At 39.6% G+C, this 16,723-nt stretch overlaps 1 protein-coding gene across 3 annotated transcripts in view; it reads right to left on the bottom strand.

Annotated features, from left to right (window-relative positions):
- FCHSD2 (FCH and double SH3 domains 2) overlaps window positions 1-16,723 on the bottom strand; it is a 338,593-nt gene that overhangs the window by 29,081 nt on the left and 292,789 nt on the right. For all 3 annotated transcript variants that reach the window (XM_011953051.1, XM_011953052.1, XM_011953053.1), the window contains one exon: window positions 12,900-13,061. In XM_011953051.1, the coding sequence (XP_011808441.1) occupies window positions 12,900-13,061 (162 nt within the window). The remainder of the gene's footprint in view (window positions 1-12,899; window positions 13,062-16,723) is intronic.

Below are 16,723 nucleotides of genomic sequence, written 5' to 3'. Positions count from 1 at the left end.
TAATCCTAGCTACTCGGGAGGCTGAGGCAGGAGAATCGCTTGAACCTGGGAGGCAGAGGTTGCAGTGAGCTGAGATCGTGCCATTGCATTCCATCTTGCCTGGGCAACAAGAGTGAAACTCTGTCTCAAAAAAAAAAAAAAGACCAAAATTTGCTGGGGGTGGTGGCAGGTGCCAATAATCCCAGCTGCTCAGGAGGCTGAGGCAGGAGAATCACCTGAACCCAGGAGGTGGAGGTTGCAGTGAGCCAAGATCATGCCACTGTACTCCAGCCTGGATGACGGTGAGACTCAGTCTCAAAAAAAAAAAAAAGAGTTCTGGAGACGGATGGATGGTGGGGATGGTTCCACAACCACGTGAATGTACTTAATGCCACTAAACTTATACTTAAAATGGTATATTTGTATATTTTACCATACACATGAACAAACATGAAAGGCACACTCCCTTCTGAAATGTAACACAAGGAAAATAATTTTTTAACCCAGTTTCAAGGTATATTACCCATCATGGCTAAAAGGCATCCATTAATTGAAATGGCATTGAGTGTAAAAAATGAGTTAGATCCATAGGCACTTAGAGCACTGTCCGTGATATACTGAATATAAATAATCTTTATATCAGCATACATATCTGACAGGGGAAGGCAGAATGAGAAGAATAAAGACTGGAAAATAGAGGAAATGACTGACTGACTTTTTATATACATCTATACTCTTTGAATTATTAGAATACACGTTTTACTTTTTAAATTAAAAACCTAATAAAGAAGAGACAAACAGCCTCAAATATTTGTTTCTTGCTTGCTGCACACAAGCACTTATTTGGCTGCTTTTTCCCATATTCAAACATACAAACACACCGATATTTACACATTTAAGGTTACAAAGAATGGACAGGCAGGATTGGCCTTCATAGGACAGCCATTAAATTAATTAAAGTATCAAATATCTACTGTATGTAGAAAACTATGCTAGCCTCTTTGACGGATAGAAAACGAAAGACACAGTGTCTCCTTCCAGTGGTTCACAATCCAGAGTGAAGGATACTAAAAGGAGAGGCCAAGTGCATGGCCCTGGGAATGCGGAAGAGGTCACTGGAGAGGAGTCAGGGAAGACTTCCCGGGATATGATGAGTCTAAAAGTACAGGCTGCCTAGCTGTCAAGTTCTACTTTTTCATGAATTAAAGGGCTTTCTCTTGAGTAACTATCACTGAAGTTTTAAAAGTGACTCTCCTCTTAACCACTGTTTCCCTAATAAAATTCTATAGCACTGTATATATGTATCAAAATGCCCTTCTGTATCCCATAAATATGTATAAATATTATGTCAACTAAAAATAAAGGGAAAAAATTCTACAGAATTGTGGAGAGTTCCAGGATAAGAAACTATACATTTTTCCTGACATATTTATTGCCACCATTTCAAAGCTGCTGAAATATTCTCATTGATAACTTTATTGAAAATTCTCCACAGCTGAGTGAGGAAATACTGTGCTATGTCTTACAAATTATTCATCTATCATCAGTCAGGTCGGTGGCAAAACAGTTTCACATCATATTGAGTCTTTTGCCACTCAATAGGAGCAAAATATTCAGAATCACAGACTTATGATTCTATTGTTTTCCAACAGGGCATTGTGCCACATAAAAGAATCATGCTAGAAACTGCCATAAAATTAACTTTAAACATATTATATATATTTAGAAGACACTGCCTTCATATTCTAGGAAAGGTTACAGGCATTTAAAAAAAAAAGTGGGTACTACAAAAATCAAAACAAAACAAAACACCCATACATTTATAAAAGTGTGGGCAGAACAAGTTTCCAAAAATATACATGTACTGTGCTTTGGCACTGGGAATCAATCCAAAACATTTAATCTTGGCAACCTGGTTGATACTAAACATTCCTTTTTTCCTCCTTTATTTGGAGTTGATTTTTGGATTCCCATGGAAGGCAATAAGGCTGCAGTGCCAGCAATAGGGGTCACTGTCATATGCTTCTGTGTTGCTCTAGCTGCTTTCCAAAGCATGTCATCTCAGAATAATTTCTTCCTTTTTCCAATTCCACTCTCTTAACTGAACTGTTACACTGTTTTCTTGACCCAGCATTTCTAAAATCACATGCTTCCTCTGTCTCTTAAGGACTGCTCTCTCATCCCCTTTTCTTCCTGTCCCTTGAAAGAACTTCAATCAAAACTATTCTTTCTAGTCATACTAACATTTTTCCTTTCTTAGATGTAAAATGCTTACTCCTTTTTTTTTTTTTTTTTGAGACAGAGTTTCACTCTTGTCGCCCAGGCTGGAGGGTAATGGTGTGATCTTGGCTCACTGCAACCTCTGCCTCTCGGGTTCAAATGATCCTCCTGCCTCAGCCTCCCAAGTAGCTAGGACTACAGGTGTGCACCATCATGCCCAGCTAATTTTTGTGTTTTTTTTTTTTTTTCTTTAGTAGAGACGGGGTTTCACTATGTTGGCCAGGCTGGTCTTGAACTCCTGACCTCAGATGATCCACCTGCCTTGGCCTCCCAAAGTGCTTGGATTACAGGCGTGAGCCACCGCACCCAGCCAAAATGCTTACTCTTATTGCAGAGGCAGACAAGATGAACTTTTTGTGTTGATTTCGGGAGCCATCTTCTTGTACTCAGCAAAAACACCTCTGAGGGGCTCAGCTTCATGGCACAATCATGAGGTAGAAAACAGAGTCTTGGAGTCTGGCCAACTTGGGTTTGAATGCTGACTGTGTCACTTGTTGTGTGACCTTGGGCAAATTATTAAATTCCTCAATTTCAGTGACCTTGTCTCTCTAATGAAGACAATTACTTCTTCACAGGATTAGCATAAAGATTAAATGAAGTAAAATATTTAAAATCACTAACACATGTTTGGTGCATAGGAGGTACTTAATAAAGCATTAGTTTTGTTTTTACGAGGAAGGGAGAATCCAGATAAAGAATCTGGTAATACCTAACACAGAGGAAGGCAGCTCCTCAATATTTACTAATAGAACCTCTCATCTCCATTGGACAGAGAAGTGATCACAGTGGACATTACTCCAAATACAACATGAGTAAGTTATCAAAGATGATGTTAACCAAAGGAATATAAATCATTGTTATAAACACACATACACACGTATGTTCACTGCAGCATTGTTCACAATAGCAAAGACATGAAATCAACCTAAATGCCCATCAATGGTAGACTGGATAAGGAAAATGTGGTACATATACACCATGGAATACTATGCAGTCATAAAAAAGAATGAGATCATGTCCTTTGGAGGGAGATGGATGGAGCTGGAGTCCATTATCCTTAGCAAACTAACACAGGAACAGAAGACCAAACACTGCATGTTCTCACTTGAAGTGGAAGCTAAATGATTAGAACATGGACACATAGAGGGGATCAACAGACACTGGGGCCTTTCAGAGGGTGGAGGGTGGAAGGAGGGAGAGGATCAGGAAAAATAACTAATGGGTATGAGACTTAATACCTGGGTGATGAAATAATCTGTATAACCCCCCCAAAACACAAGTTTACCTATGTAACAAACCTGCAACTATATCCCTGAACTTAAAATAAAAATTAAGAAAAAGATGATGCTAAAAATATCAGGAAAATGGATTTGTGCTTCCAGGCAAGATAAGAGTATTAGGGATCAGATTTAACCTCCTGTCAGAAACAACTGAAAAACTGTTCAAAATATATGAAAGAACAGTTTTCAAGACACTGGGCATCACTCATGAAGGACAGTGATCCCTGGGGGATGGGAAACAAACAACTCCCACAACATACTGTATGAAGAACGTTTCTAGGCTATGACATAGGGAGAAGAAACCCAGGCACATTATGGTGATCTCCCTGAACAGAGGAGATGAAACTGGGAATTTAGTAAAGCTAAAGTGGAGACAGCTCAGGATGTGGAGTATAGCAGTCTCCCCTTATCCGTGGTTTGGCTTTCCATGGTGCCAGTTACCCAGTCAACCATGATGCAAAAATATTAAGTGGAAAGTTCCAGAAATAAACAATTCATACGTTTTGAATTGTGTGCCATTCTGAGCAGCTTGATGAAATTTTACAATGATTCACTCTGTCTCCCCAGATGTGAATCACCCCTTTGTCAAGTATATGCAAGCTATGTAAGCTACTTACCCATTAGTCATTTAGTGCCCATCTCGGTTATCCCGATTGACTGTCACCATATCATGGTGCTTGTGTTCAAGTAGCCCTTATTTTACTTAATACTGGCCCCAAAGCACCAGAGTAGTGCTGCTGGCATATTGTTATGGTATTCTATTTTATTACTAGTTAGTGTTGTTAATCTCTTACTGTGCCTCATTTATAAATTCACTTTATGATAGCTATGTATGTATAGTACACATAGGGTTCGGTACTATCTGCGATTTCAGGCATGCACTGGAGGTCTTGAAATGTATCCCCCACAGATAAGGGGGGACTGTAATGAAGAAGAGAGAGATGCACAGAATTTAGGAAATCTGTAGAGGGTCCTCCTCAAGACTTTGGCTGAGTACTGGTCAGTACATATATGTGAAGAAATTACCCAAAGCTAGGGCTAGAAGCACCAAAAAGGATTAGAAAAAATAATCCTCAGAACTCACACAGGTCTGAGAATAACTCCTGCTCCCTCCTAAAAGAGTAAAAACCTCATAAGGCACAGGGCACCCAGTAGAGTATTAAGATTAGTAAGGATACAGAACAGCTGTCCCCAGTCTTTTAGGCACCAGGAACCAGTTTCACAGAAGACAATTTTTCCATGGACCAGACCCTTGGGGCACCATGAGGGAAGGTTTCAGGATGAAACCGTTCCATCTCAGATCATCAGGTATTAGATTCTCATAAGGAGAGTCCAATCTAGATCCCTCACATGTGAAGTTCACAATAGGGTTTATGCTTCTCTGAGAATCTAATGCTGCTGCTGATCTGGAGGTGGAGCTCAAGCAGTAATGCTCCCTCTGGGGCCACTTACCACCTGCTGTGTGGTTCAGTTCCTAACAGGCCATGGACCGGTAAAAGGTTTGTTCCAGTCTAGAAGACTAGAACAATACTATAACCAACTTGACTTAATTGACATGTATAGAATGTAACCCCTAACAATAGCAAAATATACATTCTTTTTTTTTTAAGAACACATGTAACAGTTACCAAGATATACCTTTATACTGGGTCACAAAACAAAGCTCAAAAAGTTTAAAAGGATTCAAGTATGTTATTTGACTACAATGGAAATAAACTAGAAATAAACAAAAAGCTATCTGGAAAAATCTCCAAATATTTGGAAATTCAGTAACAAATTACCCATCAGTCAAAAGAAGAAATTAAAACATAAATTAGAGGCTGGGTGCAGTGGCTCACTCCTATAATCCTAGCATTTTGGGAGGCTGAGGTGGGTGAATTGCTAGAGCTCAGGAGTTCAAGACCAGCCTGGGCAACATAGTGAGACCCCATCTCTACTAAAAATACAAAAAATTAGCTGGGCGTGGTGATGCTGAGAGGCTGAGGCATGAGAAATCACCCAGGAGGAGGAGGTTGCCATCAGCTGAGATTGCGTCACTGCACTCCAGCCTGGGTGACAGAGTAAGACTCTGTTTAAAAAAAAAAGTAAACTGGAAATATTTTGAAGTGGATAAAAATGATAACACAACATATCAGAATTTGTGCAATGGACCTAAAGCAATACTTACAGGGAAATGTTTAGCACTTAATGCCAATATTCAAAAAGAAGAAAAGTCTCAAATCAATGACCTCGGTTTCTACCTTACAAATTAGAAAGGAGAAAATTAAACCCAAATTGAACAGAAGAAAGGAAATAACAAAATCCTGAGCAGAAATCAAGAAAATAGAAAAGAGAAAAACAAGAGGGAAAAATCAATAAAATCAAAAGCTGATTCTTCATAGAGATCCGTCTAATTAATAAACCTCTAGCAGAATGATCAGAAGAGAGGAGACACCACCAATATCAGGAATGAGGTGATATCACTACTAATTTTCCAGATAATCAAAGCATAAGGGAATATTATAAGCAACTTTGTGCCAATAAATCTGACCACTTAGATGGAATGGACAAATTCCTTAAAAGAGACAACTTACCAAAGTTCACTCAAGAAGAATAACCTTAATAACCCTGTATCTACTAAAGAAATGGAGTCTGTTATTTAAAAACTTCCAAAAGAAAACTCCAGGACCAGATAACAGCCCTGGTAAATTCTACCAAACATTTCAGGAAGACAAAATTCCACACAATTCTACACAAGGCTTCCAGAAACTTGAAGAGGAGAGGATGCTTTTCAAATCATTTGGAGACAAGCATTATAACAAAATCAGACAAGAATACTACAAGGAAATGAATGGAGATGGAAGCATGCTTATCAGAGTCCTAGCAAACCAGTTCCAATCAATATATAGAAAGGATAGGCTGGGCACGGTAGCTCATGCCTATAATCCTAGCACTTTGGGAGGCTGAGGCGGGTGGATCAACTGAGGTCGGGAGTTCAAGACCAACCTGACCAACATAGAGAAACCCCGTCTCTACTAAAAAAAATACAAAATTAGCCAGGCATGGTGGCATATGCCTATAATCTCAGCTATTTGGGAGGCTGAGGCAGAAGAATCACTTGAACCTGGGAGGCAGAGGTTGTGGTGAGCCGAGATAACGCCATTACACTCCAACCTGGGCAACAAGAGCGAAATGCCGTCTCCAAAAAAAATAAAAATAAAAATAAAAAAAGGATAATATATTACCCAAGTGGGGTTTACCAGGAATGTGAAGCTGGTTTAATATCTGAAAAATCATCAATACAATTAAACCATATTAGCAGACTAAAAAAGAACCATTTGACAAGATCCAACATCCATTTCTACTAGCAAACAAAATAGAAACAGAAGAAACTTCTTTAACATGATAAAGGGCATCTACAAAAACCCTACTGCTAACTTTATACTTAATGGTGAAAGACTGAATGCATTCTTGCTAAAAGTTCAAGAACAAGGCAAGGATTTCTGCTGACTCTCACCACTTCTATTCAGCAATTTTATAGTAAGAAGGAAAAAGGAATACAAATAGGAAAAGAATAAGTAAAACTGTCTTTATTTGCAGGTGACATGGTTATATAGAAAATCCTATGGAATTTACAAAAGAGCTATTAGAACTAGTAAGTGTGTTTAGCAAGATTGCAGGATACAAGATCAATATACAACAATCAACTGTATTTTTACAGATTAGCAATGAACAACTGGAAATTGAAATTTAAAAAATCATTTACAATAGCATCAAAATTATGAAATAGGGATAAGTCTGACACAGGATGTGAAAGATCTATCTACTGAAAACTTGTACAGAACATTGCTGAGAGAAATTAAAGTCCTAAATAAATGGAGAAGTATATTATGTTCATGGATTGATGGATTGGAAAACTGAATATTGTTAACATGGCAATGTTATCTTCCAGTTGATCTATACAGTCATCATAATCCTAATAAAAATCCTGATAGGCTTTTTGGGGTAGAAAACCAATTTTAAATCCATATGGAAATGTAAAGGACCTAGAATACCCAAAACAACTTTGATAAAGAAGAAAGTTGGAGGACTTACACTATCTGAAGTCACAAATAGATCAATGGAACAGAATAAAATGTCAAGAAACAGACCCATACATATATGATTAATTTTTTTTTTAAAGAGACAAAGTCTTGCTCTGCTTCCCAGGTTGGAGTGCAGTGGCATAATCATAGTTCACTGTAACTTTGAACTTCTGGGTTCAAGATATCTTCTTGCCTTAGCCTCCTGAGTAGCTAAGACTGCCAGAATGTACCACAGTGCCTGGCTAGTTGAAAAATTTTTTTTTTCTTTTTTTAGAGACAGGGTCTACTATGTTGCTCAGGCTGGTCTCAAACTCCTGGCCAGAAGAGATCCTCCCACTCAGCCCAATGTGTTGGGAATACAGGCGGGCCTGAATAACTGATTTTTGACAATGATGCAAAGGCAATTCAGTGGAGAAAGGACAGTTAAAAAAAAAGTTCCAAAAAGGGACAAAGAACTCTGACTTACTCTGTTTACCATAATCAAAGATGAGCTCATGCTGAATTACAGATTTAAATGTAAAACCTAAAACTATAAAACTTCTAGAAGAAAACCTAGGAGAAAATCTTTATGACCTTGGTTTTAGGCAAAGATTTCTTAGCTACCACACCAAAAATATGATCCATAAAAGAAAAATTAGTAGGTTAGACTTCATTAAAATTAAAAATTTGTGCCCTTTGAAAAGTATTAAGGAAATAAAAAAATAAGCCACAGACTAGAAGAAAATTAATCAAAATATCTGATAAAGGATTTGTATTCAGAGTATAAACTCTTAAAATGCAATAAAAATAAAACAAACCTAATAAAAAATAAACAAAGATTTGAACAGACACTTCACCAAAGAAAATATACAGATGCAAATAAACACATGAAAAGATGCTCAACATTATCAGGGAAATGGAAATTAAAATGACAATGATTTACAACATCACACCTATTAGAATGTCTAAAGTTAAAAAGACTGACTATACTAAGTGTTGACAAGATTGTGGAATAACTGAAACACTAGTACCCTATTGATGGGACTGTAAAATGGTATAACCACTTTGGAAAATAGTTTGTCAGTTTCTTAAAATGTTAAATAAATACCTATTGTATGACCCAGCCACAGCATATGATCTTAGCAGTTTTAGGAACTCCTTATCTTACCCTTATCTCCAACATCGTTATTGAGCATGGTCCTCGCAAAGACCAGAGTCAGAATTTATTTATATGCAACTCTGCAGATGTTCATACTCTAAGGGAGGCTGTACAACAGAGTAGACTGGCAGTTTGCCTTTGTACATTAGTTGGGGAAAGTGGTTGAAAATAGGGAAGTGATGTTAAGATTGTGGGCTAAGGCCGGGCGTGGTGGCTCAAGCCTGTAATCCCAGCACTTTGGGAGGCCGAGACGGGCGGATCATGAGGTCAGGAGATCGAGACCATCCTGGCTAACACGGTGAAACCCCGTCTCTATTAAAAACTACAAAAAAACTAGCCGGGCGAGGTGGCGGCGCCTGTAGTCCCAGCTACTCGGGAGGCTAAGGCAGGAGAATGGCGTGAACCCAGGAGGCGGAGCTTGCAGTGAGCTGAGATCCGGCCACAGCACTCCAGCCTGGGTGACAGAGCAAGACTCCGTCTCCAAAAAAAAAAAAAAAAAAAAGATTGTGGGCTATAGTTTGAAAATGCAAGAAATAAAGGAACTGAATGGGTGTAGTGGCTCACAAATAAAAGAGTAGAAAGAATAAAAATATGGGCTGGGTGTGGTGGCTCATGCCTGTAATACCAGCACTTTGGGAGGCCAATGTGGGCGGACTGCTTGAGCCTAGGAGTATGAGACTAGCCTGGGCAACATGGTGAAAATACAAAAATTAGCTGGGCATGGGGGCATGAGCCTGTAGTCTCAGCTACTCAGGAGGCTGAGGCAGGAGGATCCATTGAGCCCCAAAGGTTGAGGCTGCAGTGAGCCATCGACAGCACCATTGCACTTCAGCCTGGGTGATAGAGCGAGACTGTCTCCACACAAACAAAAATACATATTATGTTGTACACCATAAATATATACAATTTTTTGTAAATTAAAAAATAAATAAATAAAAGAGTAAGTAAATACACTGAATTGCTAGCTGTGCTGTTATAAGGATGGAGCTATTAATCATTTTCTTCTTTATTGTATTTTCCAATTTTTTAGTAATCTGCTTACATAACTTTTTCTATTGTAGAATTAATATAATTTCAAAAGTTAGGTTGTCATCTTAGTATGGCTTTTGAGTAAGAGAAACCCAACAACAAGAGAAGGGAGGCCGAGTGACATAGACTGATGGGGTCGCTGGCAGCAATCTAATAGGGGAAGCAGCACGCAGGCTCTGGCCACCTGCAACTGAGTAACTGTGTCAGTGGACTGTTCTCCTTTAAAAACAATGTTGCTATTCTCTGGAATTCCTTTCTTCCAATCTTACATTCTGTACCTTAGCATGATACAGAAGGCGGAGTTAATACCCAAGTAAGTATAGTTCCTTCCTTATTCTATAAGGGAGTAGCCTGTGTCATTTTTAAACATTTATCTTCCACAAGGCATTTTCAGTTGCACTACTATTAATGTCTAACAGTAGTATTAATCATGTTTTCCAGATGACGAATGGTTTTGTTGGCACCTGTAATGGAAGAAATAATTTAGCCTCTAGAATGTGTATTTCTGCTTCATGTTCCTTAGTCAGCTAGCTGTCAGTATGAAGAGATACAGCCCCCTCTAAATAATTTCAGTGCTGTTATTTAAAAGCAGATTAAATAAATATGGGTCCTCATTAAGCTATTTTGTGCCTATGTCTCTCCTTTATTTATATTATTAGATCTTCCACAAAATGTAATCTCTCAGTTGAAAGATGCAGGTTCGTAAGATTGACTAGGGGGAAGAACAACGTGGGATGGGATTGCAAAATGCTCCCTTCACAGAGGATATGATATGTCTCTAGATGAGTGATTTCTCTGGACAGGTCTCAAAAACACTCATTTATTCAATACTTACTACTACTGTATTAGGCACAACTCCTTCATTCCCTTCCTTCACAACGAGAACAGCCCTTCTTTATCTCCCATTAAAATTCTTCAAGGACTATCCCAAATGACATATCTCCATGGGGCACACTTTCTTCCCTATTCTAGCTGATATTGAGCTTTTCTGACAGTATTTCAAAGAATCACAAGATTCTGGAGTTGGTTGGTGGGGACGGGATGGTAGGAATCTCAGAGTCTTTTAATCTTTCTTTCAGAAACCCAAGAGAAGTGACTTTTTCCAAGGTGTGCAGATGAGTTAGAAGAAAACAATTCCAAGTTTACTACACAGTAGCCCAGTCATACACTGCCATGTATCACTAAGATCTATAAAGGTCTGTCTGGTCTCCTAGCTTGTAAACTCTATGAGGAAGGAGACCAAGTTTTGTTCATCTTCAGTTTGCCCAGGAAGTAAGTACAAAGTTAGGTGGTATGCGCCTGCTCAGTTCAAAGTCAGATGGTATGTGCCTGCTCAATCGATTTGGTTAGAAAAGGTGCTAGTTGAAGGAAAATCATGGGTTTGATTGGTTGGAAACAGTCATGCTGTAGAAGCCCAAAGCAAGTGGGTCTGGAATTTGCTGTCATCAAAAATTCTATAACAATCTGAAGTAGATGAGCATTATGACTTTTAGAAAGTGCAATAGTAGGAGATATTCCATGAGATGGAGCAACTCTGTTCTGTTTTTTTTTTTTTTTTTAGATGGAGTTTCACTCTTGTCACCCAGGCTGGAGTGCAATGGCATGATTTTACCTCCCTGCAACCTCTGCCTCATGGGTTCAAGCAATTCTTCTGTCTCAGCCTCCCGAGTAGCAGGGATTATGGGTGTCTGCCACCACGCCTGGCTAATTTTTGTGTTTTCAGTAGAGACAGCGTTTCACCATGTTGGCCAGGCTGGTCTCGAACTCCTGACCTCAGGTGATCCATCTGCCTCGGCCTCCCAAAGTGCTGGGATTACATGTGTGAGCCACCACGCCCGGCCGGAGCAACTCTGTTCTAGTAACAACTGGGGAAGCGCTTGTAACCCCAAAGTCAAGTGGGTGATGTTTCTTTTTCCCTCCAGCTGGATTAACATTAATAGTTAAATGAAAATAAAGCTTCAATAGATTGTTTTTCCTTAAAATGTAGACCCACACACAATCCTTTTTAAATGTGCAAGTGTATTCTCATTAGAAAATCAGAATGCTATGTGAAAAAACTTCAGGAATGTTTTAAAATTTTGGCCAGTTTCTCTAGCAAGCCTGCCTGATATCTGAAGAGCACAACCATTTAAAGAGGCCCTATGAAGATAGTGGGAAGTTGGGAGGTTAGAGTTTTAGCTTTTAGTTTGCCACTATTCCAACTATCTACTCAGCCATCCAGCCATTCACTCCTTCCTTCAAAAAATATTTAAGTACCTACTATGTGTCAGGCACTTTGCTGTGCAGAGCAGGGAACCAGGAAGATATGGCAATTACATTCTAGAGAGGAAAACAACAATAAACAAAAGAAAACAAATAAAGAAGGCAAGTTCAAACTATAATAAATACCATTGAGGAAATAAACAGGATGACAGAGAGTAATGGGTGGGGAGGTGACAGTAGAAATTACATTAGTCTGACTAGCAAGGCATCACATAGCCACCTATGTAATATCAGGCAAATCACTGAACTTTTCTGGTACTTAGATCTCCAACATGAAAAACTAAGGTTGAACCAGATGACATCAGAGTGGAAAAAGCCCTGGACTTGAAGTAAGGAAACTTAAGCTGTGTCCTGGCCTTGCCTGTAAACAAACTCACCTACATTCTCTCTATGGAAGGAGAATATGAAAGCTGTTAGGAGTTGAAGTCACCTCAGACTAAGCCCACACACTAAGAAGAGCATTCCTTTCACTTAAGATTGTGTGCAAATCTCTGGATGTTTATTTTCATTTTCACTAAAGACGACCTCCGAGAACTTCAGAGATACTAGATTGTTTTCTATTCTATTACTTCCAGACATGAAGCATATTTACTCTATGAATGGGGTGAGTCTGGTAGATAGGCATTGATAACCCAAATAGTGATAACATATTCTTCATCATACATTAAAAAATACACTTATTTTTTTCCTCTCTTTCATTTCCTGCAATAATTTAAAATCAATTAGTGATAGGCTGAAGAACAAAACCTAAACCACTAGCAAACTATTATCTTTTTAAAAAATTTTGGCTATTATTAAGTTTGGCTACAGAGTCAAAGCATCCTTCAATGAAAATCAACTTATCATATCCAAGAAAAGAAATTGTACCGAGTGTAAAGTGCCATTACTGGTCACTGCAGGAGGGCGGGCCCATCGCTCATTTTCCAGTTCTTCCATTACTTGGCTCATGGCACTCTTTAGCCATGTGTCCACAGAAACACCGATCTGCTTTAGCAGGTCCAGACGGGCTTCAGCTTTCAATTTAATTATCTATAGAACGAAGAAAATGGTCAGAAATCAAGGTTTTTATTATTCATAATAGCAAAGATAAGGAATCAACCCAAATTACCATCAATGATCGACTGGATAAAGAAAATGTGGTACATATACACCATGGAATACTATGCAGCCATAAAAAGGACAGAGATCACGTCCTTTGCAGGGACATGGATGGAGCTGCATGCCATTATCCTCAGCAAACTAAGACAGGAACAGAAAACCAAACACTGCATGCTCTCACTTATAAGTGGGAGCTGAACAATGAGAACATATGGACACATGAGTGGGGGAGAACAACACACGCTGGGGCCTGTGAGGGGATCATAGGTGGGGAAAGAGAGCATTAAGAAGAACAGCTAATGGAGCTGGGCTTAATAGCTAGGTGATGGGCTGATCTGTGCAGCAAACCACCATGACACACATTCCAGTATTACTTTTGCACCACCCTAATAACAAATCTGCACATTCTGCACATGTATCCTGGAACTTAAACGCTGAAAAAAAAATTAGCTACGCATGGTATCACGGGCCTGTAGTCCCAGCTACTTGGGAGGCTAAGGTGGGAGGATCACTTGAACCCAGGAAGGGGAAGTTGCAGTGAGCGGAGATCACACCACTGCATTCCAGCCTGGGTGACAGAGCAAGACTCTATTTAAAAAAACAAAACAAAACAAAAAAACAAACAAAAAAACTAGAAAGTATACAACTGTCACGAAAGGAAATTACTTAAAAGGAAAAGAACTTAAAGTATAATAATAAAAAAAAAAAAACTAAAAAAAAAAAAAAAAGAATCATACATGATCCTATCAGTCTTACATGGCAAATATTCTCAAGGCTTTGTCCACATGCAGACATATTTTTGCACAACTGTATTCTTTGTGGCAATGCAGCTTTTATTTTTTAAGTTACCTTTTTTTTTTTAATTTTTAATTTTTTTGAGGTGGAGTCTCACTCTGTCACCCAGGCTGGAGTGCAGTGGTGTGATCTTGGCTTATTGCAACCTTTGCCTCCCAGGTTCAAGCAATTCTCCTGCCTCAGCCTCCCAAGTAGCTGGGATTACAGGTGTCTACCACCACACCTGGCTAATTTCTGTATTTTTAGTAGAGTCGGGGTTTTGCCAAGTTGGCCAGGCTGGTGTCGAACTCCTGACCTCAGGTGATCCACCTGCTTCAGCCTCCCAAAGTGCTGGGATTACAGGTGTGAGCCACCTCACCCAGACAAGTTACCATTTGTTATAAACTTCTTGTTTATATCCCTACCAAAAAAAGGAAATCAAGCCTTTTTCCCCTTCAAATTAATCAAGTTCTTCCTAATCGATTAATTAGAACAATCTTGATATTTACTAGCAACTCTTCCTTGGCACAGACGCTGATTCTTCACTTGGAGCAGGGCAAAAGAAAGGGAGAGGGAGGGGAGATAATGAAGAAGGGAAAGAGAGGGTGGAGGGGGGTGGAGGGAAGAAGAGAGAGAGAGAGAGAGAGAGACAGAGGCAGAGAGACAGAGATCAGGAACAAAAGAAAAGAATCAGGGTATCCTAACAATGAAATACTTGCTTTTTTTTTTTTTCAATAAAAGTATGGAATGCTTCATGAATTTAAGTGTCATCCTTGCATAGGAGCCATGCTAATCTTCTCTGTATCATTCCAATTTTAGTATATGTGATATTGAAGTGAACACATACTTGCATTTCTTTTTTTTTTTTTTGAGACGGAGTCTCGCTCTGTCACCCAGGCTGGAGTGCAGTGGCCCAATCTCCACTCACTGCAAGCTCTCCCTCACGGGTTCACGCCATTCTCCTGCCTCAGCCTCCCGTGTAGCTGGGACTACAGGCGTGCATCACCATGCCCGGCTAATTTTTGTATTTTTAGTAGAGACGGGGTTTCACCATGTTGGCCAGGCTGGTGTCGAACTCCTGACCTCAGGTGATCCACCTGCTTCAGCCTCCCAAAGTGCTGGGATTACAGGTGTGAGCCACCTCACCCAGACAAGTTACCATTTGTTATAAACTTCTTGTTTATATCCCTACCAAAAAAAGGAAATCAAGCCTTTTTCCCCTTCAAATTAATCAAGTTCTTCCTAATCGATTAATTAGAACAATCTTGATATTTACTAGCAACTCTTCCTTGGCACAGACGCTGATTCTTCACTTGGAGCAGGGCAAAAGAAAGGGAGAGGGAGGGGAGATAGTGAAGAAGGGAAAGAGAGGGTGGAGGGGGGTGGAGGGAAGAAGAGAGAGAGAGAGAGAGAGAGAGACAGAGGCAGAGAGACAGAGATCAGGAACAAAAGAAAAGAATCAGGGTATCCTAACAATGAAATACTTGCTTTTTTTTTTTGAGACGGAGTCTCGCTCTGTCACCCAGGCTGGAGTGCAGTGGCCCAATCTCCACTCACTGCAAGCTCTCCCTCACGGGTTCACGCCATTCTCCTGCCTCAGCCTCCCGTGTAGCTGGGACTACAGGCGCCCGCCACCGCACCCGGCTAATTTTCTTTGTATTTTTAGTAGAGATGGGGTTTCACCGTGTTAGCCAGGATGGTCTCGATCTCTTGATCTCGTGATCTGCCTGTCTCAGCCTCCCAAAGTGCTGTGATTACAGGCTTGAGCCACCGCGCCCGGCCCCATACTTGCATTTTGACAAGGGCACAGTATTGATGATAGATCAAATATAACTTGTGAAGAGGAAGAGATCAAGAGTGATAAAGTCTGCTTCCTTTTCCTGTTCATAAGGCTATGCCTCAGAATATCCTGAAATCCAGCATTTTCAGTCGCCTTCTAACCCGTCTCCTGGACTTTGTATTCTCTTCTGTAATCCATCTTTTACAGTCTGTGAATGACCTTATCATGTTGCTCCCCTGTTAAAAAACTTCCATAACTCTTGATTATCTACTGAGTAAAGAATTAACTAATTCTTAACTAGGAATAAAAAATATCTTTCACAGTTTGGCTGAGTTATTTCCTTCTACTGCTTCTTTCCACACACCCCCATGCTCCCACCCCACTGTCCCACTTGCTGTTCCTCCGATACATCATGTGCTTGCGTGCCTGTGTGTATGCCAGTCCCTCTGTAAATGCCTTCTCATTGCTTTTTGATGCCTGGTGAGTGGCTTATTTTTTGACAGTCTGTTCAAATATTACCCTTTCCACAAAGATTTTTCTAAGTATTTCTCCACCTTCCTCAGGCAGTAAATAACTCCCTTTTCTCTGCTCCTAAAGCACTCCATATAGATCTAATTACAATGTGATAGGCACTAAATTATACTTAGCTATTTAACTAAGTATGCCTGTTTGATATAACTGGGGGCTCCTTTAAGACTCGAGCATTGACATTCAGTGTTATTCTCCTGTTACATGTTCAGTAATCTTTTTTGAATAAATATCCTATATAACTGTGCTTCTACTTTTTCAAGGAAAGACTGAACCGGCTCTACCAATTCTTTCAAGATTGGCTCTACCAATCTTGAAAGACTGCCATTCAATGATACTGAGTTATAAACTACTGTGTCTCTTTAATAACAATAATTTTTAATATTAAAGAACTTCTCTCTAGCAATTCTAACATTCTTCAGCACAAGCTTAAAGAATTCCCCCTTTGGGTCGGGCATGGTGGCTCACGCCTGTAATCTCAGCACTTCGGGAAGCCGAGGGGGGCAGATCA

This window comes from Colobus angolensis, unplaced genomic scaffold (assembly GCF_000951035.1).
Source record: "Colobus angolensis palliatus isolate OR3802 unplaced genomic scaffold, Cang.pa_1.0 Scaffold355, whole genome shotgun sequence".
Classification (NCBI taxonomy): Eukaryota; Metazoa; Chordata; class Mammalia; order Primates; family Cercopithecidae; genus Colobus; species Colobus angolensis.
This window is presented reverse-complemented; position numbering and strand designations above follow the sequence as displayed.